The 27,793-nt window shown below is 42.4% G+C and overlaps 1 protein-coding gene across 2 annotated transcripts in view; it reads right to left on the bottom strand.

Moving 5' to 3' along the window:
• Nucleotides 1-27,793, bottom strand: part of MEI1 (meiotic double-stranded break formation protein 1) — a 1,359,645-nt gene that overhangs the window by 646,291 nt on the left and 685,561 nt on the right. For both annotated transcript variants that reach the window (XM_077277434.1, XM_077277433.1), the window contains one exon: nt 16,168-16,279. In XM_077277434.1, coding sequence (XP_077133549.1) covers nt 16,168-16,279 — 112 coding nt within the window. The remainder of the gene's footprint in view (nt 1-16,167; nt 16,280-27,793) is intronic.

Raw genomic sequence — 27,793 nt, forward strand, 5'->3', positions numbered from 1 at the left:
TAATGGGGCGAGATTATGTGTGGTGATGTGTTGGGGTTCGGGATTGTGTGGTGATTTGTTGAAGGGTGAGATTATGTGTGATGTGGTGGGGGCGGGATTACGTGTGGTGATGTGTTGGGGGGCGGGATTGTGTGGTGATGTGTTGGGGGACGGGATTATGTGTGGTGATGTGGTGGGAGCGGGATTATGTGTGGTAATGGGGTGGGGGGCGGGATTATGTGTGGTGATGTGATGGGGTGGGATTGTGTGGTGATGTGTTGAAGGGGCAGGATTATGTGTGGTGATGTGGTAGGGGGCAGGATTGTGCAGTGATGTGTTGAAGGGGCAGGATTATGTGTGGTGATGTGGTGGGGGGCGGGATTATGTGTGGTAATGTGGTGGGGGGGCGGGATTATGTGTGTTGATGTGGTGGGGGGGCGGGATGATGTGTGGTGAGGTGGTGGGGGGCGGGATGATGTGTGGTGATGTGGTGCGGATTGTGTGTGGTAATAGGGTGGGGGGCGGAATTATGTGTGGTGATGTGGTGGGGGCGGAGCTACTGTGTAGGGGGCGGGATTAGCGAGTAATCACGATGCCTCTTATATATATAGATGTCTATGCCACAAATTTTAGAAAAAACATGTGTAAGCTTTATTTAGAAAAATTCAGAACTTTTTTTTAAATATACGGTATATAAAAATGAGAAAATAAAGGCAGACACTACACCTACAGGACAAATAACCACCATTACTTAAATAAATTTTAGATTTGTATATGTCTCCACTTATTAATATTTAGCATATATATGGCCAACACTCCATATAGTCTTTACTTAGCTCAATGCTCTTATAATAAATACATATCAAACGTATATCACAGATAGCAGCAATTTCATCTGGTCATAACTAACCTAGAGCACACCAGGGCTTGTGCAATGCTAAAGTGCATAGAGCTAGTTAGAGTCTCATATAGACAGAGTGTTAAGATCAAGAGATAGTATATTTAAATGCTAAATAAAATGCGGGCATTAAGGTAAACAAAATAGTAAAGCCATAACCTGTAGGTGAAGTCTGGGCCCCGGCGCGCGTTTAGTAAAAAAAGATAAAGTAGTCATACCACACAAAATAGTTAGCAAATAACTTTTTCCATATAGTATAGAATGTCTACTTTACATCAACATCAATATTCAAATCTACTTTTATTCTTTTTTTAACTCCTTTCTGGCATCAGACGTACTTATCGCGTCCATGCGAACTGGGACTTAACTCCCATTGACAGGATAGTACATCATATGCAATCAGCCGTGCTCACGGGGGAGCGCGGCCGATTGCGGCCGGGTGTCAGCTGATTATCACAGCTGACACCCAGCACTATGTGCCAGGAGCGGTCACGGACCGCTCCCAGCACTTTAACCCCCAGAACATTGCGATCAAACAAGATCTCATCGTTCCGGTGGCATAGAGAAGCATCGCACAGGGAGGCGCTCCCTGTGTGCTTCCCGGAGACCCTCAGAACAACGCAATGTGATTGCGTTGTTCCAAGGGTCTCCTCCGTTTTTCTCCCTGCAGGCCCCCGGTTCCAAGATGGCCGGAGGTCCTTCCGGGTCCTAGCTTGTCAGTGCCTGCTTAGAGCAAGCGCTGAGAAGTCTCCTTCACTGCCTGTCAGATCGCTGATCTGACACAGTGCTCTGCAAAGTGTCAGATCAGCGATTTGACTTTATACAGTGATGTCCCACCCTGGGACAATGTAAAAAAGTTAAAACAAAAACAAAAACTAACATGTGTAAAAATATATTTTTTTTAATTCCTAAAAAAATTAAAAATAAATATATATTTTTCAAAAAAATACATTTCTTCATGCAAATAAATTTAAAAAAAACAATAAAAGTACACATATTTTGTATTGCCACATCCATATCGACCCAACCTATAAGTCCCACTAGTTAACCCCTTCAATGAGCACCGTAAAAAAAAAAAAAAAAACGAGGCAAAAAACAATGCTTTATCATCATACCGCTGAACAAAAAGTGGAATAACACGCTATCAAAAAGATGGATATAAATAAACATGGTACGTCTGATCATCATCATCATCTAGTCCCGCACAAAAAGAGCCGCAATACAGTGTCATCACCAAATAAAAAAAGTTATAGCCCTCAGAATAAAGTGATGCAAAAATAGTATTTTTTTATATAAAATAGTTTTTATTGCATAAAAGCGCCAAAACATAAAAAGATATACATGAGGTATCGCTGTGATCATATTAACCTGAAGAATAAAACTGCTTTATCAATTTTACCACACGCAGAATGGTATAAACGCCCACCAAAAGAAATTCATGAATTGCTGGTTTTTGTTCATTCTGTCTCCCAAAAATTGGAATAAAAAGCGAACAAAAAATGTCATGTGCCCAAAAATGGAACCAATAAAAATGTCAACTCATCCCGCAAAAAACAAGACCTCACATGACTCTGTGGTCCAAAATATGGAAAAATTATAGCTCTCAAAATGTGGTGATGCAAAAACTATTTTTTGCAATAAAAAGCGTATTTTAGTGTGTGACAGATGCAAAACAAAAACCTGCTATAAAACCCCACAATAAATAGTAAACCAAACCCCCCTTTATCACCCTCTTAGTTAAGGAAAAATAATAAAATATAAAAAATGTATAGGGTTGGGGCTAAATTTAGGGTTAGGCTTAGGGCTAAACTTAGGGTTGGGGCTAAAGTTAGGGTTAGGGTTGGGGCTAAAGTTAGGGATAGGGTTGGGGCTAAAGTTATGGTTAGGGTTGAGGCTAGAGATGGGGTTAGGGTTTGGATTACGTTTATGGTTGGGATTAGGGTTGAGATTAGGGTTAGGGGTGTGTCAGGGATAGGGGGGTGGTTTGGGTTGGGATTAGAGTTAGGGGGTGTTTGGGTTAGAGGTGTGGTTAGGGTTATGAAGACGGTTCGGATTAGGGTTAGGGGTATGTTCGGGTTAGGGTTGGAGTTAGAATTGGGAGATTTCCACTGTTTAGGCTCTCCAGACATGACATGGCTTCCGATCTCAATTCCAGCCAATTCTGCATTGAAAAAGTAAAACAGTGCTCCTTCCCTTCCTAGCACTGCCATGCACCCAAACAGTGGTTTACCCCCACATATAGGGTATCAGCATACTCAAGACAAATTGGACAACCAATTTCTCCTGTTACCCTTGGGAAAATAAAAATTTGGGGGCTAAAAAATTATTTTTGTGGGAAAAGAATATTTTTTTTATTTTCACGGCTCTGTGTTATAAACTGTAGTGAAACACTTGGTGGTTCATAGTTCTCAGAACACATCTAGATAAGTTCCTTGGGGGTCTAGTTTCATACTAGTTTCATACCACATATGGGGTATCAGTGTACTGAGGACTAAGTGCTCAACTTTTGGCATCCATTTTCTCCTGTTACCCTTGGGAAAATAAAAAATTGGGGGCAAAAAGATTATTTTTGTGAAAAAAATATGAATTTTTACTTTTACGGCTCTACATTATAAGCTTCTGTGAAGCACTTGGAGGTTCAGAGTGCTCACCACACATCTAGATAAGTTCCTTAGGGGGTCCACTTTCCAAAATGGTGTCACTTGTCAGGTGTTTCCACTGTTTAGGCACATCAGGGGCTCTCCAAACGCGACATGGCGTCCAATCTCAATTCCAGCCAATTTTGCATTGAAAAGTCAAACGGCGCTCCTTCCCTTCCGTGCTCTTCCATGCGCCCAAACAGTGGTTTACCCCCACATATGAAGTATCAGCGTATTCAGGAGAAATTGCACAACAACCTTTGGGGTCCAATTTCTCCTAAAACTCTTGGTAAAATAAAACAAATTGGATCTGAAATAAATTTGTGAAAAAAGTTAAATGTTCATTTTTTTTTAAAAACATTCCAAAAATTCCTGTGAAGCACTTGAAGGGTTAATAAACTTCTTGAATGTGGTTTTGAGCACCTGGAGGGGTGGTTTTTAGAATGGTGTAACTTTTGGGTATTGTCTATCATATAGACCCCTCAAAGTGACTTCAAATGTGATGTGGTCCCTAAAAGAAATGGTGTTGTAAAAATGAGAAATCGCTCGTCAACTTGTAACCCTTATAACTTCCTAACAAAAAAAAATTGGTTCTTAAATTGTGCTGATGTAAAGTAGACATGTGGGAAATGTTACTTATTAAGTATCTTGTGCAACATATCTCTGTGATTTAAGGGCAAGAAAATTCAAATTTGGAAAATTGCAAAATTTTCAAAATTTTTGCCAAATTTCTGTTTTTTTCACAAATAAACAAAGTAATATCAAAGTAATTTTACCACTATCATGAAGTATAATATGTCATGACTGAAAACAGTGTCAGAATGACTGGAATGCGTTGAAGCATTCCAGAGTTATTACCTCATAAATGGACAGTGGTCAGATTTGTAAAAATTGGCCCGGTCATTAACCTGCAAACCACCCTTGGGGGTTAAGGGGTTAAGATGTTAGGTTTAAAAGTTTATCAGCAATTTTTAAAAGCTTTGTGTTTACGAAACTATTTGAACATTTCTTAAAACAAATAACAATTTCAAACTTTTATTTAAGATTAATTTCTATGCCTTTAAAACAGTTATTCATTCCACACAAAATTAATATTTACCATATGTCTATTCTACATCGGCATCATTTGTCAAACATCCTTTCATTTGTTTTAGGCTACGTGCACACGTTGCGGAAAGTCCTGCGGATTTTTTCGGACTGATTTTGGTAAATCCGCAGGTAAATCGCACTGCAGATTACCTACGGAATTACCGCGGATTTACTGAGTTTTTTTGTGGATTTTGTGCGGATTCCACCTGCGGTTTTACACCTGCGGATTCCTATTATGGAACAGGTGTAAACCGCTGCAGAATCCGCACAAAGAATTGACATGCTGCGGAATAAACAACGCTACGTTTCCGCGTGTTTTTTTTCCGCAGCATGTGCACTGCGGATTTTGTTTTCCATAGGTTTACATGGTACTGTAAACTCATGGAAAACAGCTGCAAATCCGCAGCATCAAAACCGCTGCGGATCCGCAGCAAAACCCGCAACATGTGCACATACCCTAAATGTTTAGCAGATTTAATGATTCCTTGTTTAACCCCTTAACGACCGCCGATACGCCTTTTAACGGCGGCCGCTAAGGGTACTTAAACCACAGCGCCGTTAATTAACGGCGCTGTGGAAAAAGTGAATAGCGCCCCCCAGAGTCGGATTTTCTCTGGGGTCTCGGTTGCCGAGGGTAGCCGAGACCCCAGAGAACATGATTCGGGGGTTTTTTACCGACCCCCGAGTTGCGATCGCCGGTAATTAACCGTTTACCGGCGGTCGCAACAAAAAAAAAAAAAACGCGATGTGCCGTTTAATTTCTCTGTCCTCCGATGTGATCGCACATCGGAGGACAGAGAAATAGGGTCCCCGATGGCCTCCGGTAGCCACCCAATACTCACCTATCTCCCTCGGTGCTCCTTGTGGGTCCCCATGGGCGCCGCCATCTTTTTTCCGGGAAAAAATGGCGGGCGCACGCGCAGTACGCCCGCCGCCCGGCACCCGGGAGATCTTTGGGGTCTCGGCTGCCGGGGGTAGCCGAGACCCCAAAGAACATGATCGGGGTCGGTTTGCACCGACCCCTGTTTTGCGATCGCCGGTAATTAACAGTTTACCGGCGACCGCAAAAAAAAAAAAAAAAAGCGATCTGTATTTCTCTGTCCTCTGATGTGATCACACATCAGAGGACAGAGAAATAGGGGGATTCGGGGACCCTAACATACTCACCCGGTGTCCCTGGGTCCTCTTCTGTCTTCTCCTGCCAGCCGGCTTTTTCCTTATGGCGGGCGCATGCGCAGTGCGCCCGCCATCTGCTGCCATCTGCCGGCCGGCAGGAGAAGACGAGTTGGGGCTAAAATTAGGGTTAGGGTTAGAGTTAGGGTTAGGGTTAGGGCTAGGGTTAGAGTTAGGGTTAGAGTTAGGGTTAGGGTTAGGGCTAGGGCTAGGGCTAGGGCTAGGGCTAGGGCTAGGGTTAGGGTTAGGGTTAGAGTTAGAGTTAGGGTTAGGGTTAGGGTTAGGGCTAGGGTTAGGGTTAGGGTTAGAGTTAGAGTTAGGGTTAGGGTTAGAGTTAGGGTTAGGGTTAGGGCTAAGGTTAGGGCTAGGGTTAGGGCTAGAGTTAGGGTTAGGGCTAGGGCTAGGGTTAGGGTTGGGGCTAAATTTAGGGTTAGGGTTAGGGCTAGGGTTAGGGTTAGGCTAATTTCACACTAGCGTTTTTTGGCTTCCGTCGCAATGCGTCGGAGAAAAAACGCATCCTGCAAAAGTGCTTGCAGGATGCGTTTTTTCTCCATTGGCTTGCATTAGCGGCGCATTGCGACGGATTGCCACATGTCGCATCCGTCGTGCGATGGATGCGTCGTGCTTTGGCGGACCGTCGGCACAAAAAAAGCTACATGTAACTTTTTTGTGCGACGTGTCCGCCATTTCCGACCGCGCATGCGCGTCCGGAAGTCCGCCCCCGCCTCCCCTCACAATGGGGCAGCGGATGCGTTGAAAAAACAGCATCCGCTGCACCCGTTGTGCGGCGCTTACAACGCTAGCGTCGGTACGTCGGCCCGGCACACTGCGATGGGCCGAGTACGACGCTAGTGTGAAAGTAGCCTTAGGCTTCTATCACACTTGCGTCGGTACGGGGCGGTCGCAATGCGTCGGCCCGACGTACCGACGCACGTTGTGAAAATTGTGCACAACGTGGGCAGCGGATGCAGTTTTCAACGCATCCGCTGCCCAGTCTATGTCCTGGGGAGGAGGGGGCAGAGTTACGGCCACGCATGCGTGGAAATGGCGGACGCGACGTACAAAAAAAAGGTTACATTGAACTTTTTTTGTGACGACGGGGCTAAAGTTATGGTTAGGGTTGGGGCTAAAGTTAGGGTTAGGGTTGGGGCTAAAGTTAGGGTTAGAGTTGGGATTAGGGTTTGGATTAGGGTTGGGATTAGGGTTACGTTTGGGATTAGGGTTAGGGGTGTGTTGGATTTAGGGTTTTGATTAGGGTTATGGTTAGGGTTGAGATTAGGGCTGTTTTGGGGTTAGGGTTGTGATTATCGTTAGGGTTGTGATTAGGATTATGGATCGGGTTAAGATTAGGGTTAGGGGTGTGTTGGAGTTAGGGTTGGAGTTATAATTTGGGGGTTTCCACTGTTTAGGTACATCAGGGGGGTCTCCAAACACGACAGCCAATTTTGCGCTAAAAAAGTCAAATGGTGCTCCCTCCCTTCTGAGCTCTGCCGTGCGCCCAAACAGTGGTTTACCCCCACATATGGGGCATCAGCGTACTCGGGATAAATTGGACAACAACTTTTGGGGTCCAATTTCTCCTGTTACCCTTGTGAAAATAAAAACTTGGGGGCTAAAAATCTTTTTTGTGGGAAAAAAAAATATTTTTTTATTTTCACTACTCTGCATTATAAACTTCTGTGAAGCACTTGAGCATTCAAAGTTCTCACCACATATCTAGATAAGTTCCTTAGGGGGTCTAGTTTCCAAAATTTGGTCACTTGTGGGGGGTTTCTACTGTTTAGGTACATCAGGGGCTCTGCAAACGCAACATAACACCCACAGACAATTCTATCAAAGTCTGAATTCCAAAATGGCGCTCCTCTTCCGAGCTCTGCCGTGCGCCCAAACAGTGGTTTACCCCCACATATTGGGTACCAGCATACTCAGGACAAATTGGACAACAACTTTTGGGGTCCAATTTCTCTTGTTACCCTTGTGAAAATAAAAATTTGGGGGCTAAAAAAATCTTTTTTGTGGGAAAAAAAATATTTTTTATTTTCACTACTATGCATTATAAACTTCTGTGAAGCACTTGGGCATTCAAAGTTCTCACCACATATCTAGATAAGTTCCTTGGGGGGTCTATTTTCCAAAATGGGGTCACTTGTTGGGAGTTTCTACTGTTTAGGTACATTAGGGGTCTGCAAACGCAACATAACGCCCGCAGACAATTCTATCAAAGTCTGCATTCCAAAATGGCGCTCCTTCCCTTCCGAGCTCTGCCGTGCGCCCAAGCAGTGGTTTACCCCCACATATGGGGTACCAGCATACTCAGTACAAATTGGACAACAACTTTTGGGGTCCAATTTCTCTTGTTACCCTTGTGAAAATAAAAACTTGGGGGCTAAAAAATCTTTATTGTTAAAAAAAAAATATTTTTTATTTTCACGACTCTGCATTATAAACTTCTGTGATGCACTTGGGCATTCAAAGTTCTCACTACACATCTAGATAAGTTCCATGGGGGGTCTAGTTTCCAAAATGGGGTCACTTTTGGGGGGTTTCTACTGTTTAGGCACATCAGGGGCTCTCCAAACGCGACATGGCGTCCGATCTCAATTCCAGTCAATTTTGCATTGAAAAGTCAAATGGCGCTCCTTTGCTTCCGAGCTCAGCCATGCACCCAAACAGTGGTTTACCCCCACATACGGGGTGTCGGCGTACTCAAGACAAATTGTACAACAACTTCTGGTGTCCATTTTCTCCTGTTACCCTTGGTAAAATAAAAATTTGGAGGCAAAAAGATCATTTTTGTAGAAAAAATGCGATTTTTTTATTTTCACGGCTCTACGTTATAAACTTCTGTGAAGCACCTGGGGGTTTAAAGTGCTCACTACACATCTAGATAAGTTCCTTAAGGGGTCTAGTTTCCAAAATGGTGTCATTTGTGGGGGGTCTCCACTGTTTAGGCACATCAGCGGCTCTCCAAACGTGACATGGCGTCCGATCTCAATTCCAGCCAATTCTACATTGAAAAAGTAAAACGACACTCCTTCTCTTCCAAGCTCTGCGGTGCGCCCAAACAGTGGTTTACCCCCACATATGGGGTATTGACATACTCAGGAGAAATTGCACAACAACTTTTGTTGTCTAATTTCTCCTGTTACCCTTGTGAAAATAAAAATTTGGGGGCAAAAAGATCATTTTTGTAGAAAAAATGCGATTTTTTATTTTCACGGCTTTACGTTATAAACTTCTGTGAAGCACTTGGGGGTTCAAAGTGCTCACCGAATATCTAGATAAGTTCCTTAAGGAGTCTAGTTTCCAAAATGGTATCACTTGTGGGGGGTTTCCACTGTTTAGGCACATCAGGGGCTCTCCAAACGCGACATGGCATCCGATCTCAATTCCAGCCAATTCTGCATTGAAAAAGTCAAACGGTGCTCCTTCACTTCCAAGCTCTGCGGTGCGCCCAAACAGTGGTTTACCCCCACATATGGGGTATTGACGTACTCAGGAGAAATTGCACAACAACTTTTGTGGTCTAATTTCTCCTGTTACCCTTGTGAAAATAAGAATTTGTGGGCGAAAAAATCATTTTTGTGAAAACAAATGCGATTTTTTATTTTCACGGCTCTACGTTATAAACTTCTGTGAAGCACTTGGGGGTTCAAAGTACTCACCACACATCTAGATAAGTTCCTTAAGGGGTCTAGTTTCCAAAATGGTATCACTTGTGGGGGGTTTCCACTGTTTAGGCACATTAGGGGCTCCCGAAACGCGACATGGCATCTGATCTCAATTCCAGCCAATTGTGCATTGAAACAGTCAAACGGTGCTCCTTCACTTCCAAGCTCTGCGGTGCGCCCAAACAGTGGTTTACCTCCACATATGGGGTATCGGCGTACTCAGGAAAAATTGCACAACAAAATTTGTGGTTAAATTTCTGTTTTTACACTTGTGAAAATTAAAAAAAATGGTTCTGAAGTAAAATGTTTGCAAAAAAAAGTTAAATGTTCATTTTTTTCTTCCACATTGTTTCAGTTCCTGTGAAGTACGTAAAGGGTTAATAAACTTCTTGAATGTGGTTTTGAGCAGCTTGAGGGGTGCAGTTTTTAAAATGGTGTCACACTTGGTTATTTTCTATCATATAGACCCCTCAAAATGACTTCAAATGAGATGTGGTCCCTAAAAAAAAATGGTGTTGTAAAAATGAGAAATTGCTGGTCAACTTTTAACCCTTATAACTCCCTAACAAAAAAAAAATTGTTTCCAAAATTGTGCTAATGTAAAGTAGACATGTGGGAAATGTTATTTATTAACTATTTTTTGTGACATATCTCTCTGATTTAAGGGCATAAAAATACAAAGTTTGAAAATTGCAAAATTTTAAAAATTTTCGCCATATTTCCATTTTTTTCATAAATAATCGCAAGTAATATCGAAGAAATGTTACCACTAACTTGAAGTACAATATGTCACGAAAAAACAATCTCAGAATCAGTGGGATCCGATAAAGCGTTCCAGAGTTATAACCTCTTAAAGTGACACTGGTCAGAATTGTAAAAATTGGCTCGTTCATTAAGTACCAAATTGGCTCTGTCACTAAGGGGTTAAATCAATAGTACACATTTGTCAGGATCAAGCTCAGACAATTTTCAATCATCTCCTCTGCTGCTCCTGACTTCCATGCTTTAACCAGTGTTATTTTCTAGAACAATCCAGCATACTAGATGTTCTGTCCACACCTACTATTCAGAAGAAAGGAGAGCAGACTATCAGTCATCACATGTCTCACACTGGTAAATCCTCCTTTGGCCGGACTATAGCCCTAAACAACTCATTTAGATATTAAGAAAAATGTGGATTTCTCTGGAATAAGACATCGGCTCACAGATATCAAAGTTTCATTTTATTCAACTTCCTATGACCATATAGCTCATATAGATTGCTTTTGGAGGGTTGAGTACACTGCTAGATTCCATTTAATAGCTGATTTTTTTTCAAACAGTGTTACCAAACAAGGGTAGTATTTAATCACTCATTCCAGATTTTGCAACTATATCCATCTTCTGAACTCAAGGCTTGTTTTTGTTTCTTAATGAAAGTGTGATCCATGTTTTTGGGACAGTCCATTTTTATTTTTAAAGATAAATGTCCCTTATTCTGAAACTTAAAGGGCCACTGTCACCCCCCTCCAGCCGTTATAAACTAAAAGAGCCACCTTGTGCAGCAGTAATGCTGCATTCTAACAAGGTGGCTCTTTTAATTTTTGGTTCAAGTATTCCGAAAATAAAGCGTTTTTAAACTTAGTCAATATACCTGTCTTTAGACAGGGAGGCGGGTCCTCACTCCCCAGCTTCAACCGCTACTCTGCCGTCACTCCAATCTTCAGTGGCTTTCGGCGCCACCCCCTCAGTGCTGTTTACGCTTCAAAACCGGCGCCTGCTCTGTGTACTACTGTGCTGCACAGGCGCAGTGAGCTCTGGCCATCTGATGTCACAGCCAGGCTTGCAGACTGCGCCTGTGCGGCCGCCCTGCTTGTGAATCCCAGCCCCGCACTCTGCATAATGCATAACACAGTGCGGGGCTGGGATTCCAAAGGTGGGTGGCCGCACTGCCCGCACAGGCGTAGTCTGCAAGCCTGGCTGGGACGTCAGACGGCCAGAGCTCACTGCGCAGCACAGTAGTACACAGCGCAGGCGCCGGTTTTGAAGCGTAAACAGCGCTGAGGGGGCGGCGCCGAAAGCCACTGAAGATTGGAGTGACAGCAGAGTAGCGGTTGAAGCTGGGGAGTGAGGACCCGCCTCCCTGTCTAAAGACAGGTATTTTGACTAAGTTTAAAAACGCTTTATTTTCGGAATACTTGAACCAAAAACTAAAAGAGCCATCTTGTTAGAATGCAGCATTACTGCTGCACAAGGTGGCTCTTTTAGTTTATAACGGCTGGAGGGGGGTGACAGTGGCCCTTTAAACACAAGTGTTTACCTACCAAAGTGTGTGTTGGTTAAAATTATTTATTGAGCCAGCTTCATTGCTCCACTAGCTTAATATTTGTTGGCAGAAATGCAACAGATACAGACTTATTTATGTGCAGTAGGAGTTAACACTTTTCTGACAGTAGCTGGCGATGTTACTGTTATATGCAAAGTTGAATGTAATGCATATACTTGTTGTATGTCATGCTGCTGCAGTACAGTATAGTGCAACCTCCACCAGGAGGAGCTTGAGAGGGACGTGAGACTGCACACACAGAGCAGCAGCACAAACGCCACCAAGTGGCGAGAGAGTGGTCAGACAAGCTGAGTCAAAAAACCTTTAGAAGCTGAAATACCAATAGTAGCAGCTGTATACAGTACGTAGTCAGGAACAAGCAGGGGGTTCGAATACGAGCCAAGTCAAAAACCAGAGAATCAAGCCAATAAACGGAAACACAGGGAAAAGGGCAGACAGAGGGAGTCAACAGACACGGGGCAAGTCAGGGATCACAGAAGGACAGATCAAGAGCTACCAGAGTCAGGTTCACACACCGATGGCAGAACTATAGCTGACACTGCCAGCAGGATGCATTGGACGTAAATAGCACACCTGAATCCAGAATGAGGCAGAGCAAAGTTAACCCTTCACATGATCCTCCCAGAAAAAGGGCAGACAGGATTAAACCCTGGAATGCATCATGACATTTTACTTTGGTTTCGCTTTCTCTCTGGTAAAAAGGTCTTTTGGACTTCCTGCTATGCTGTATTAAGAAGCTGATGCATGTACCTCATGTTCTGTGCAGATAAAAAGTTGAATTACCCCATATAATCTACTCTCACAAGTTTCTTCTGCGACCAAACTATGCAACAGGATATTGGCCCAGCATAGAAGACAAAAAGGACTTGATGAATGCACAAGAATACTTCAGAGCAATTCTCTCCAAACAAGTGAGACAAATAAGTTAAAGATGAGCAGCAGTTCAGAGTTGATACTCACAGTAGCTAAGCTGAACAATGAGAACTATCAGTTATAGAAGTTCGAAGTGGAGACGTTATTGTCTAAAAATGATTTATGGGAGGAAATCCCTACAGACAGACCCAATGATAATAATCAGCCATGGGATAAGAACAAACAGACAAACAAGAGCAACTATCAGCTTATTAGTGGAGGATGATCAGTTAATCCACATAAGGAAAGAGAATACAGCAAAGGGAATGTGGGAAGCATTGAGAAAGCTACATGAAAGATCCAGCTTAAGGCCATGTGCACACGTTCAGTATTTTTCACGTTTTTTTCACGTTTTTTCACTCTAAAAACATGATAAAAACGTGAAAAAAAGCGAAAAAAAACGATTACATATGCCTCCCATTATTTTAAGTGTATTCCGCATTTCTTGTGCCAATGTTGCATTTTTTTCCGTGAAAAAATCGCATCGCAGAAAAAAAAGCAACATGTTCATTAAATTTGTGGAATTGCGGGGATTCCGCACACCTAGGAATGCATTGATCTGCTTACTTCCCGCACCATGCGGGAAGAAAGCGGATCATGTGCGGTTGGTACCCAGGGTGGAGGAGAGGAGACTCTCCTCCACGGACTGGGCACCATATAATTGGTAAAAAAAAAAAGAATTAAAATAAAAAATAGTCATATACTCAACTTCGATGGCCCCCGGAGTCTTCCCGCCTCTCAGCAGTGCATGCTGCCGCTTCCGTTCCTATAGATGGTGTGTGTGAAAGACCTGCGATGACGTCCCGGTCACGTGACCGCAACGTCATCGAAGGTCCTGCACACACCATCTATAGGAACGGACGCCGCTGAGATCGGCTGTCTGCAGAGGGTGAGTATAACCATTTTTTTATTTTTTAATTATTTTTAACATGATATCTTTTTACTATTGATGCTGCATAAGCAGCATCTATAGTAAAAAGTTGGGCACACTTGTCAAACAGTATGTTTGACAAGTGTGACCAACCTGTCAGTCAGTTTTCCAAGCGATGCTACAGATCACTTGGAAAACTTTAGCATTCTGCAAGCTAATTTCGCTTGCAAAATGCTAAAATAAACGCGAAAAAAACGGGAAAAAAAACGCAAGAAATCCTGACATGTGCACATACCCTTAATCACAAACTATTCCAGAAAGAAAACTTTACAAGATGAGATTAAGTGCAACTAAAGACATGCAGAGCATATAAACTCCATGATAGAGGTGGTAGAACAACTGAGATCAGTCGGTGAAGACATTAAGGAGAGCCATATATCAGCAATATTATTGTGCAGTTTACCAGATTCTCCTTGCAGAGATCGACATGCTAAGCATGCTGAGATGAGGAGACTTAAAGCCGCAATGCTCCTCTGGGTAATATGCTAATAATGCAAATTGTCTCTTCAGAGAGGAAGAGAGCTAGAACTCTAGTGCCACCTATTGGAAGGTAGCAATCCTACAAGTCAATGTTGACCCTTTAACGAGCCTTGAAACATGACTTGGGATAATAGCCAAACCAGAATCTCAATTTGCAGACACTGTGTTTTGGGGTACTGCCTTTCGTCAGTGCAAAGGGGAGATCTGGTTTGGCTGTGTGAGAAGCGTCAGACTTCCTGTCAAGAATCCCACCGCGCTGCCACCAATAGGTCATGGTTCACGGGAGGATACTTTTATCAACCACACCACTCACACCAATTTGTGAGGGGATGTTTGGTTGCCCCTTGTTTATTTATTTATTTATTTTTAAATAGAAGCTATATAATCCTTAAAATTAAACACTACTCCAACTCAGGTCAGTCCTTAACAAGTATGTTGAAGTGACCAGTACATTGTAGTGACCAGTACATTGTGCCCAGCTCATGCTTCTGGAGACACGCTACCGAAAATTAGGTGAGCTCTCATCACTACAAAAATGCCAAACATATGGGCACTAAATGTGGTTTGGACACACTGGGGCTCAGAAGGAAGGAGAGCATTTGGATTTGAGAGCGCAGAATTTGTTGAATTTCTTTTGAGGGGCGAGGAGCCATTTTGCTTTTCAAGAGCCTTAGGTACTACCAGCAATGTGGAAGCCCCCTATATCAGACACTAAAAGACTCTTTTTATTGCAAAAATTAGTTTTTGGATGCATGGCCATATTTAGACAGCTATAATTTTTCCATATTTCGGCCAACAAAATCATTTGACAATTTTTTTTTTACATGACATTTTTTGATCACTTTTTATTCCAATTTTTGGAAGGTAGAATGAACAAAAACCAGCAATTCAGGAATTATTTTTTGGCTTTTTTTATACTGTTCCATTTGTGGTAAAATTGGTTAGGAAGCTTTGTCTTTGGATCAATATGATTACAGAAATACCCGATTTATATCAGTTTTTATGTTTTGGCACTTTTACACAATTAAAAACTATATTATTGAGAAAATAATTATTTTTGCATCGTTTTATTCCGAGAGCTATAACTTTTTTATGGTTCCATTGACAGAGTTATGGTGGCTTGTCTTCTTTGAGACAAAATTACGTTTTCAGCGTTACCTTTTTTTATTTACATTCATCATTTTGATCACATTTTATTGCACTTTTTGTTCAGTGGTATGATGATAAAGCAGTTTTTTTGCCTTGTTTTTTATTTATTTATTTTACGGTGTTCACTGAAGAGGTTACCTAGTGGGGACGTTTTACAGGTTGGGTCGTTCTGGAATTGGCTATATCAAATATGTGTACTTTTTTTTTTTCTAACATAAGTAAAAAAATATTTTGGATTAATTTTTTTTTTGTTTATTTTGGGATTTTTTTAAAATACTTTTCCATTTTTTAATAACTTTTAAAAAAAAACTTTTTACATTCTCCCAGGATGGGACATCACTGTATAGTGGCAGATCGCTGATCTGATACTCTGCAATGCTTCTGCATTGCAGGGCATCAGAGCAGCATTTGACAGGCAGAGCAGGAGTCATGTCAGCTCCTGCTCTTCGCAAGGCTCTCACAGGCCAACTTCCCTGCAGGATCCTGAAGGACCCCACAGCCATCTTGCGGCCTGGTGTCACCATGGAGATTGCATTGCATGGTGCCGATGGAAGCAGACATCATGTGGATGATGCGTCCTACGTCATCCACACAGTGCCCCAATCTCACTGCTGCACAGGCGTACTTCACTGTACCCTGCTGAAGACAGAGCAAAGTACTGTAGTGTGCATGCTCCAGCTTTACTTACGGATCATCTTTTTTTGTCTTCTCCCAGTGTATGTTCTTTTTTGTATTTTTCTCTGCCCTTAGGGATAAACTGCTACCATAGGCACCACAATACCTTTACTGTGCTGTTCATACTCGTCAGAAAGTTCTGTCGCAAATAATGTTATACTCTCTGTAAAATGGGAATTTTACAAAAGCAAAGGCAACACAATTTCATAAATTCATCTAAAGACTACGTACTGTTCTGTACATACCCAGTTTTAAAGCAAATGTTTCTTGCATATCAGGTACAACTGCAAACATGTCAGTAAGCAGCAAAAAAAATATCTCCATTGTTGTTGGAACTCTTATCCATTCATAATATCTCTGCAAATTAAAAGAAAAGAACATAGGCTAGTCCACACTAGTATGATAACATGCATGCAGAATTATGATCACTGTGTGCACAATTATTAGGCAAGTGAGTATTTTCTTGTACATGTAGGGGCATGGCTCCCCCTTTTTGGGCTTTCCATGGGCAGATAGCTTTCCACGGGCAGGTGTGAAACAGTAAGGTCTGGGTCCTGCTGTGCCCCTGTCTATAAGGCCCTATCGCATATGATGAAGTGAAATACTAGAACTAGGGAACAACCCGACTCAGTACAGCTTGTGCAGATACGGATTTTTTTCAGCAGATTAGTGTGAACTAAGATTCCTATGTGATTTACATGTACCAATTAATGGCCACTTTGTGAATGGGCGCCTACGCATTGCACTAAGGGTACCGTCACACAGTGCCATTTTCATCGCTACGACGGCACGATTCGTGACGTTGCAGCGTCGTATAAGTATCGCTCCAGCGTCGTATACTGCGGTCACACGTTGCAATACACGGCGCTGGAGCGATAATTTCATGACGTATTTGCGATGTAGAAGCCGTTGGTTACTGTGCGCACATCGTATACAACCTGTGTCACACGATGCAATCATGCCGCCACAGCGGGACACTAGACGACGAAAGAAAGTTTCAAACGATCTGCTACGACGTACGATTCTCAGCGGGGATCCGGATCGCAGTAGCGTGTCAGACACAACGATATCGTAACGATATCGCTAGAACGTCACGAATCGTGCCGTCGTAGCGATCAAAATTGCACTGTGTGACGGTACCCTTATACCAACAACTGCTGAAGCATTTTGACCATTTCATCATTGTTATGCAGATTTTTCAACTTCAAACTGTATAAACTTGAATGCTTATTGGGTAAGGCAGATCAGGTGATGTGTATTCTGCTATCATCACATGTTCGGTAATCATCAGTTAGAACGGATCCAGCAACAATTCATTGACAAAGAAGTTATGCAGACATCTTTTTTTTCCACCTGAAAAAAAAATTATTTCATCTGGATCCATTTTTTAACACTGAAGTCTTTGGAAAATGGATCCTTTAATTATCCATCCGTTTTTCTCCCATTTGAAAAGCATCCGTTTATTTTCTTACTAGATCAGCTTCAACCGAATTATTACTTGAAAGTTCACGTCTAGTAGTATACTGTATGTTAAATGATTATTTTTTCCACTTACAGTAAGGAAAAATCTGATCCTTTTCAAATTTGAGAAAAAAAAGATGCACATTAACTGCCAAAGATTTGAGAATCATCAAACGTGAAGCACTCAGGAAGCCATTATCCTCCAGTGCTGTCATACTATAGAACTGCAACCTCCCTGGAGAGACTAGATGTACAAGGTGTTAAGTGATTAGATACATGACCAAGGTAAGGAAGTCTGAACCCGATCAACAATGAACAAACAGAAGTGAAAATGTCAAAAATTGGCCAAGAAATATCTGAATTTTTCAAAGGTCTTTATAGACTGGTGAGATGAGAGTGACTCTTAACAGACCAGACGGATGGGCCCTTGGCTGGATCAGTAACAGACACAGACCTCCACTTTGCATCAGATGCCAACAAGATGGAGGTGGAGCACTGCTGCAGCTAGTATCATTAAAGATGAGCTAGTTGGAATTTTCACATTCAGGATTGACTCAAAATCAACTCGCAAACCTATTGCCAGTTTTTAGTAGACATTTTTTTCAAGCAATTAATCAGAACAGTAACCAGTTGTATGTAAAATATACGTCCTGCACCATTAAACGTAAATCATCCAAACATAAAAAGTGCACCACACAGACATAGTATTAAAATTATTTCTTTATTAGTAATATTACAATAAGATTTAATAATAAAAAATAAAAATAAAGCTGATAACTATAGAACAATTTATAATGGCATGATGGGACACCTCCAATAAATAAATAAATAAATACCCCTATATTTCATATATAATGTAAATATTGCACTACAATAAATAAATAACTAGACATTCATATACCCTGATCGTAATAAATTATTTCATGCAAAAAAGGACTAAATACGTGATAAAAAATGTGTGAAACAAATGTGTAAAATATTGCACATGAATAAATATATATGTGAAAACTGAGTAAATGTGACTAAAAATATACCACAATATTGCACAAACCCAAATATATATGTGCACTTATGCCAAATACTAAAAAATATATATATATAATATAATATAATAATCAGGGCATAAATAGTGCAAATAAAATATGCAGTATTGCAAACCCAACTAAATTGTGGGATAATAAAGTGTTAATTGTGCAATTGTGCTAATATATTAAGACCCAATACAAAATCCACCTAACAACCAAAAAAAACCTAGTGCAGCATAAATAATATTAAGACCAGGAAATACCTAAAGTGCAAATAGTATTAACCAATTTGACCGCTGAAGCCTGGCAGCTTAAGGGTAAAGTGCAAATAGTGCTAACCTATACGGCCACTACAGCCTAGCAGCAAAAAGGGTAAATATTAAAAATAACTAACAGAGGTCCCACATACCTATAAGTGCTCTGTCCCTACGCACGTTTCGGCTAGATGCCTTCTTCCGGGGGCGTATACAGAGGCTAAACAGGGGCTGGTTTATATATTGTGCTGATTGCCTCTGAGTTGGTAAAGCTGAGCGGCACGTCGGCGCATGCGCAGCCGCCCGGACCCCGGACCCATTCACCCAGCGTCACCCCAGCAACGCGCACGCCGCCAAGCCCCGCCCACGTCAAAAATTATTCCAAGTCTTGCAGAGGGATGCAGCACTCCTAGAATTGCTAAGATATTAGGGTCTGATCACAGAACTATTAAAAGTTTTATTGCAAATAGTCATTAGGATAACAAACAAAAATTTGAGAAAAAAAAGATGCACATTAACTGCCAAAGATTTGAGAATCATCAAACGTGAAGCACTCAGGAAGCCATTATCCTCCAGTGCTGTCATACTATAGAACTGCAACCTCCCTGGAGAGACTAGATGTACAAGGTGTTAAGTGATTAGATACATGACCAAGGTAAGGAAGTCTGAACCCGATCAACAATGAACAAACAGAAGTGAAAATGTCAAAAATTGGCCAAGAAATATCTGAATTTTTCAAAGGTCTTTATAGACTGGTGAGATGAGAGTGACTCTTAACAGACCAGACGGATGGGCCCTTGGCTGGATCAGTAACAGACACAGACCTCCACTTTGCATCAGATGCCAACAAGATGGAGGTGGAGCACTGCTGCAGCTAGTATCATTAAAGATGAGCTAGTTGGAATTTTCACATTCAGGATTGACTCAAAATCAACTCGCAAACCTATTGCCAGTTTTTAGTAGACATTTTTTTCAAGCAGTGGTACAGGGAAAAAGTTTGCATCTTTTAACAAAAGCATGATTTTTATGTAGGACAATGCTCCACTGCTCGACTGCCAGTAAAGGCGTTAAAGATAGAAGAATAATGACATGCCCCTTCCTTACCTGACTTAAACCCTATTGAGAATGTGTTGGTCGTTCTTAAGCATGAGATTTACGGTGAAGGGGAACAGTACACCTCTCAGAATGATGTCTGGCGCTACCCAAAAAGTTGATCATCAACATATTAACAAATTGGCTGCCATGGTTACACCCCTCAGTGAGTCTGGAATGCAGTTACTGACTGCTTAGCTCTCCAATCTGGTACTGGGGCATGCTGAAGCTGTCAGTACTTTGAGGGTATGTGCACACGTAGGTGGAATGTCTGCAGATTTTTCTGCACCTGTTTTTGTAAATCCGCAGGTAAACCGCACTGCGGATTATCTGCAGATTTACTGCAGAATTACCGCTGCAACGGGGTCTACTGTGCTGTAGTACCTCTTTAGGTACCACCCCGTGTTTCAGGAGGTCCACTCTGCCTTGGCTGGATTCTGAATGAAGGACGCTGGCTGGAATTCCTTGATTACATGGGTGCATATAAGATCTCACTGCTTCTCCACGTATTTCCAGTCTAACAACACTTTATTCACAGCACACAGAATATATAACACAGATACAGAGGGCAGGCCAATAGAAAAACAGCAGGCCAGACATACATTACAATAGCCGCAGGTGGCCGGAGCCTGCCGATATTTACTGTGGGAATTACAAAGGTGGGGGAGGTCAGAAGGAGAATATCTTGTCCAGAGGCGCAGCCTGTGGACTGATGCATTTCACATGGAACCTATTATACATATATATACTGCATAACAGATTCTTGGTGCTGGGGGGTTCTGTAACAACCGCGGTTTTAGTGTGATTCCACCTGCAGTTTTACACCTGAGAATTCCTATTATGGAGCAGGTGTAAACCACAGCGGAATCCGCACAAAGAATTGACATGCAGCAAAATGTAAACCGCTGCGTTTCCGCGCATGTGCACTGCGGATTTTGTTTTCCATAGGTTTACATGGTACTATAAACTCATGGAAAACAGCTGCAGATCCACAGTGTCAAAACCACTGCGGATCTGCAGCAAAATCCGCAGCGTGTGCACATACCCTGACAGTTCAGTTGTCCAGTCTGGTGCTGGAGCATGCTGAGCTGATATTGTGTTGATTGACAGCTCAGGCATCCAATCTGAGACTGAGAGTTGCTGGCTATCTTCAGGTGTTTATTATCCCAGGTGATTGCCAGGCTACTTAACAGGGCTGTTACTCCCAGACCTCTGCCAGATGTACATTCAGCTACTGTGTGGTTTGTCTCTCTGTGCCTTGCGTTCTGTTTGTACATCTTTTTTTCCCTGACCTTAGACCTCGTTCTGACCATAAGTCTGTTTAACCGCTTCTGATCTGATCCGCTATCCTCCTGGTATTCTGACCTCAGAACGTTACCTGAATACACCTTCGTATCTCCCTTCTGTTTATGACATACCTTCCTAGCTTTTGACTTATGACTCTTCTTGGAAACAAGGACGGCTATATTAGTCACTGATATTCTTTTTTAATGTTAGAAATGTATTTTTACACATTTTGTGTTATTTGACTATTATTCTTACTTTAACAGATGAAAATAAACAATAGAGATGGGAAAATTTAAGTTTTTCATTTAGTTGCATAATAATTCTGCAGCCTAATAGTTGCCCAATAATTATGCACACAAAGATATTCTCCTAAGAAAGATCTCACTTTTACTTTCTTAAAACTTTAAGTTTCAGGTTTAATAACCTTTTTGATTATCCACTGGCATTAACCCCTTCCCGACCTGTGACACAGCGTATGCGTCATGAAAGTCGGTGCCAATCCGACCTGTGACGCATATGCTGTGTCACAGAATGATCGCGTCCCTGCAGATCGTGTGAAAGGGTTAACTCCAATTTCACCCGACCTGCAGGGACAGGGGGAGTGGTACTTCAGCCCAGGGGGGGTGGCTTCACCCCCCCGTGGCTACGATCGCTCTGATTGGCTGTTGAAAGTGCAACAGCCAATCAGAGCAATTTGTAATATTTCACCTAAAAAACTGGTGAAATATTGCAATCCAGCCATGGCCGATGCTGCAATATCATCGGCCATGGCTGGAAATACTGGTCTGCCCCCCCCCCCACCACCCCCGATCTACTCCCCAGTCCTCCGTTCGGTGGTCCGGTCCCCTCCGTTCTCCTGTCCGCTCCCCCATCCTCCTGTCTGCTCCCCCCGTTCTGTGATCCACCCCCCCGTCCTCCGGTCCACCCCCCGTGCCCCGATCTCCCCCCCTTCATACTTACCGAGCTTCCCGGTGTCCATCCGTCTTCTCCCTGGGCACCGCCATCTTCCAAAATGGCGGGCGCATGCGCAGTGCGCTCGCCGAATCTGCCGGCCGGCAGATTCGTTCGATGTACATTTTGAGCACTGTGATAAAACCTATCACAGTGATCAAAATAAAAAAATAGTAAATGAACCCCCCCTTTATCACCCCCATAGGTAGGGACAACAATAAAATAAAGAAAATATATTTTTTTTATGTTTCCCCCCACTAAAGTTTGAACTAGTGTTAGGGTTAGGGTTAGGGTTAGAACTAGGGTTAGGGTTAGGGTTAGAACTAGGGTTAGGGTTAGAACTACGGTTAGGGTTAGGGTTAGAACTAGGGTTAGGGTTAGAACTAGGGTTAGGGTTAGAACTAGGGTTAGGGTGCACACGTATTCTGGTCCTCTGCGGATTTTTCCACAGCAGATTTGTTAAATCCGCAGTGCAAAACCGCTGCGGATTTATCGCGGATTCACCGTGGTTTTTCTGCGGATTTCACTGCGGTTTTACAACTGCAGTTTTCTATTGGAGCAGGTGTAAAACCGCTGCGGAATCCGCAGAAAGAAGTGACATGCTCCAGAATGTAAACCGCTGCGTTTCCGCGCATTTTTTCCCGCAGCATGGGCACAGCGTTTTTTGTTTCCCATAGGTTTACATTGAACTATAAACTCACGGGAAACTGCTGCGCACCCGCAGCTGCGGAAACACTGCAGATCCGCAGCATTTTCCGCAGCGTGTGCAGATAGCCTTAGAATTAGGCTATGTGCACACGGTGTGGATTTGGCTGCGTATCTGCAGTGGATTGGCCACTGTGGATTCGTAGCAGTGTTCCATCAGGTTTACAGTTCCATGTAAACCTATGGAAAACCAAATCCGCTGTGCCCATGGTGCGGAAAATACAGCGCGGGAACGCTGCGTTGTATTTTCCGCAGCATGTCAATTCTTTGTGCGGATTACGCAGCGTTTTACACCTGTTCCTCAATAGGAATCCGCAGGTGAAATCCGCACAAAAAACACTGGAAATCCGCAGTAAATCCGCAGGTAAAATGCATTGCCTTTTACCTGCGGATTTTTCAAAAATGGTGCGGAAAAATCTCACACGAATCGGCAACGTGGGCACATAGCCTTAGGGTTAGGGTTGGAATTAGAGTTAGGGTTGGAATTAGGGCTAGGGTTGGAAATAGGGTTAAGATTAGGCTTGTGGTTAGGGTTATGGTTATGGGTGTGTTGGGGTTAGGGTTGTGGTTAGGGTTAGGATTAGGGATTAGGGTTAGGGGTGTGTTGGGGTTAGGGTTGTGGTTAGGGGTGTGTTGGGGTTAGGGTTGTGGTTAGGGTTATGGCTAGAGTTGGGATTAGGGTTAGGGGTGTGTTGGGGTTAGTGTTGGAGTTAGAATTGAGGGGTTTCCACTGTTTAGGCACATCAGGGGTCTCCAAACGCAACATGGCGCCACCATTGATTCCAGCCAATCTTGCGCTCAAAAAGTCAAATGGTGCTCCCTCCTTTCCGAGCCCCGACGTGCGCCCAAACAGTGGTTTACCCCCACATATGGGGTACCAGCATACTCGGGACAAACTGGGCAACAATTATTGGGGTCCAATTTCTCCTGTTACCCTTGTGAAAATAAAAAATTGCTTGCTAAAACATCATATTTGAGGAAAGAAAAATTATTTAATATTTTCACGGCTCTGCGTTGTAAACTTCTGTGAAGCACTTGGGGGTTCAAAGTGCTCACCACATATCTAGATACGTTCCTTTGGGGGTCTAGTTTCCAAAATAGGGTCACTTGTGGGGGGTTTCTACTGTTTAGGTACATCAGGGGCTCTGCAAACATAACATGATGCCCGCAGACCATTCCATCAAAGTCTGCATTCCAAAACGTCACTACTTCCCTTCCGAGCCCCGACGTGTGCCAAAACAGTGGTTTCCCCCCACATATGGGGTATCAGCGTACTCAGGACAAACTGGACAACAACTTTTGGGGTCCAATTTCTCCTTTTAACCTTGTGAAAATGAAAAATTGCTTGCTAAAACATCATTTTTGAGGAAAGAAAAATGATTTTTTATTTTCACAGCTCTGCGTTGTAAACTTCTGTGAAGCACTTGAGGGTTCAAAGTGCTCACCACATATCTAGATAAGTTCCTTTGGGGGTTTAGTTTCCAAAATAGGGTCACTTGTGGGGGGTTTCTACTGTTTAGGCACCTCAGGGGCTCTGAAAATGCAACGTGACGCCTGCAGACCATTCCATCAAAGTCTGCATTTCAAAACGTCACTACTTCCTTTCCGAGCCCCGATGTGTGCCAAAACAGTGGTTTACCCCCACATATGGGGTACCAGCATACTCGGGACAAACTGGGCAACAACCATTGGGGTCCAATTTCTTCTTTTACCCTTGTGAAAATAAAAAGTTGCTTGCTAAAACATCATTTTTGAGGAAAGAAAAATGATTTTTTATTTTCACGGCTCTGCATTGTAAACTTCTGTGAAGCACTTGGGGGTTCAAAGTGCTCACCACATATCTAGATAAGTTCCTTAGGGGGTCTAGTTTCCAAAATGGGGTCACTTGTGGGGGGTTTCTACTGTTTAGGCACATCAGGGGCTCTGCAAACAACATGATGCCCGCAGACCATTCCATCAAAGTCTGCATTCCAAAACGTCACTACTTCCCTTCCGAGCCCCGACGTGTGCCAAAACAGTGGTTCCCCCCAACATATGGGGTATCAGCGTACTTAGGACAAACTGGACAACAACTTTTGGGGTCCAATTTCTCCTGTTACTCTTGTGAAAATAAAAAATTGCGGGCTAAAAAACAATTTTTGAGGAAAGAAAAAAGATTTTTTATTTTCACGGCTCTGCGTTATAAACTTATGTGAAGCACTTGGGGGTTTTAAGTGGTCACTGCACATCAAGATTAGTTCCATGGGAGATCTAGTTTCCAAAATGGGGTCACATGTGGGGGATCTCCAATGTTTAGGCACACAGGGGCTCTCCAAACGCGACATGGTGTCCGCTAACAATTGGAGCTAATTTTTCATTCAAAAAGTCAAATGGCGCTCCTTCCCTTCTGAGCCCTGCCGTGTGCCCAAACAGTGGTTTACCCCCACATGTGAGGTATCAGTGTACTCAGGAGAAATTTCCCAATAAATTTTAGAATCCATTTTATCCTGCTGCCCATTTGGAAATGAACAAATTGAGGCTAAAATAAATTTTTTGTGAAAAAAAAAGTACTATTTAATTTTTACGGATCAATTTGTGAAGCACCTTGGGGTTCAAAGTGCTCACTATGCATCTAGATAAGTTCCTTGGGGGGTCTAGTTTCCAAAATGGGGTCACATGTGGGGGAGCTCCAATGTTTAGGCACACAGGGGCTCTCCAAACGCGACATGGTGTCCGCTAAAGATTGGAGCTAATTTTTCATTCAAAAAGTCAAATGGCGCTCCTTCCCTTCCGAGCCCTGCCGTGTGCCCAAACAGTGGTTTACCCCCACATGTGAGGTATCAGTGTACTCAGGAGAAATTGCCCAATAAATTTTAGGATCCATTTTATCCTGTTGCCCATGTGGAAATGAACAAATTGAGGCTAAAAGAAATTTTTTGTGAAAAAAAAGTACTTTTTGATTTTTTATGGATCAATTTGTGAAGCACCTGGGGGTTCAACGTGCTCACTATGCTTCTAGATAAGTTCCTTGGGGGGTCTAGTTTCCAAAATGGGGTCACTTGTGGGGGAGCTCCAATGTTTAGGCACACAGGGGCTCTCCAAACGTGACATGGTGTCCGCTAACGATTGGAGCTAATTTTTCATTCAAAAGTCAAATGGAGCTCCTTCCTTTCCGAGCCCTGCCGTGTGCCCAAACAGTGGTTTGTAACCACATATGAGGTATCGGTGTACTCAGGAGAAATTGCCCAACACATTTTAGGATCCATTTCATCCTGTTGCCCATGTGGAAATGAACAAATTGAGGCTAAAAGAAATTTTTTGTGAAAAAAAAGTACTTTTTCATTTTTACGGATCAATTTGTGAAGCACTTGGGGGTTCAAAGTGCTCATTATGCATCTAGATAACTTCCTTGGGGGGTCTAGTTTCCAAAATGGGGTCACTTGTGGGGGAGCTCAAATATTTAGGCACACAGGAGCTCTCCAAACGCGACATGGTGTCCGCTAAAGATTGGAGCCAATTTTTCATTGAAAAAGTCAAATGGCGCTCTTTCCCTTCCGAGCCCTATCGTGTGCCCAAACAGTGATTCCCCCCACATATGGGGTATCGGCATACTCAGGACAAATTGTACAATAACTGTTGGGGTCCAGTTTCTCTTTTTACCCTTGGGAAAATAAAAAAATTGTTGCTAAAAGATCATTTTTGTAACTAAAAAGTTAAATGTTCATTTTTTCCTTCCATGTTGCTTCTGCTGCTGTGAAGCACCTGAAGGGTTAATAAACTTCTTAAATGTGGTTTTGAGTACCTTGAGGGGTGCAGTTTTTAGAATGGTGTCACTTTTGGGTATTTTCAGCCATATAGACCCCTCAAACTGACTTCAAATGTGAGGTGGTCCCTAAAAAAAATGGTTTTGTAAATTTTGTTGTAAAAATGAGAAATCGCTGGTCAAATTTTAACCCTTATAACTTCCTAGCAAAAAAAAAATTTGTTTCCAAAATTGTGCTGATGTAAAGTAGACATGTGGGTAATGTTCTATGCGACACCAGAAACATTCACTGACCCATGTAGGTATAGCAACTCATATAACTATATTATTAATCAGGAGAACAATGAGTAAATAACATACCAGAATTTCAAATTTTGAATTAAATAACTCTTTTTATTTCATGCCATAAAATTAAACATAAATACAAAAGGTCATATATAAATTTATGTGAATCACACTAAAGTGCTAATTTATGACACAGGGTAGAATAGATCGGACTACAAATGCTAAAGCAAGCAATGGGGAATCATCATATTTCATTTATATTGTGTGCTAAAAAAGTTGCCATAATTCATGTATTAATGCCTAAGCTGATTCCTTCCCCCTTATATTGCCGCATTCACACCATCCACTGTGGATAATTAGTGAAGTAAAGTGCCAATTGCCATTATCAAAAACCTAATATCCACATTGTGTACGGCAGACAGCTTAATCCCTCATTTGTATACACAAAAGATAATTGCATTTACCCATAATGAGATGAGGCGTCCTGTCCCAGCCTGTGTCACAGTCCCCAACGCTGCGTTTCGCGTGCAGAGTGTGCCGCTTCCTCAGGGCATGCCCCCTGAGGAAGCGGCACACTCTGCACGCGAAACGCAGCGTTGGGGACTGTGACACAGGCTGGGACAGGACGCCTCATCTCATTATGGGTAAATGCAATTATCTTTTGTGTATACAAATGAGGGATTAAGCTGTCTGCCGTACACAATGTGGATATTAGGTTTTTGATAATGGCAATTGGCACTTTACTTCACTAATTATCCACAGGGGATGGTGTGAATGCGGCAATATAAGGGGGAAGGAATCAGCTTAGGCATTAATACATGAATTATGGCAACTTTTTTAGCACACAATATAAATGAAATATGATGATTCCCCATTGCTTGCTTTAGCATTTGTAGTCCGATCTATTCTACCCTGTGTCATAAATTAGCACTTTAGTGTGATTCACATAAATTTATATATGACCTTTTGTATTTATGTTTAATTTTATGGCATGAAATAAAAAGAGTTATTTAATTCAAAATTTGAAATTCTGGTATGTTATTTACTCATTGTTCTCCTGATTAATAAT

This window comes from Ranitomeya variabilis, chromosome 8 (genome assembly GCF_051348905.1).
Source record: "Ranitomeya variabilis isolate aRanVar5 chromosome 8, aRanVar5.hap1, whole genome shotgun sequence".
Taxonomy (NCBI): domain Eukaryota; kingdom Metazoa; phylum Chordata; class Amphibia; order Anura; family Dendrobatidae; genus Ranitomeya; species Ranitomeya variabilis.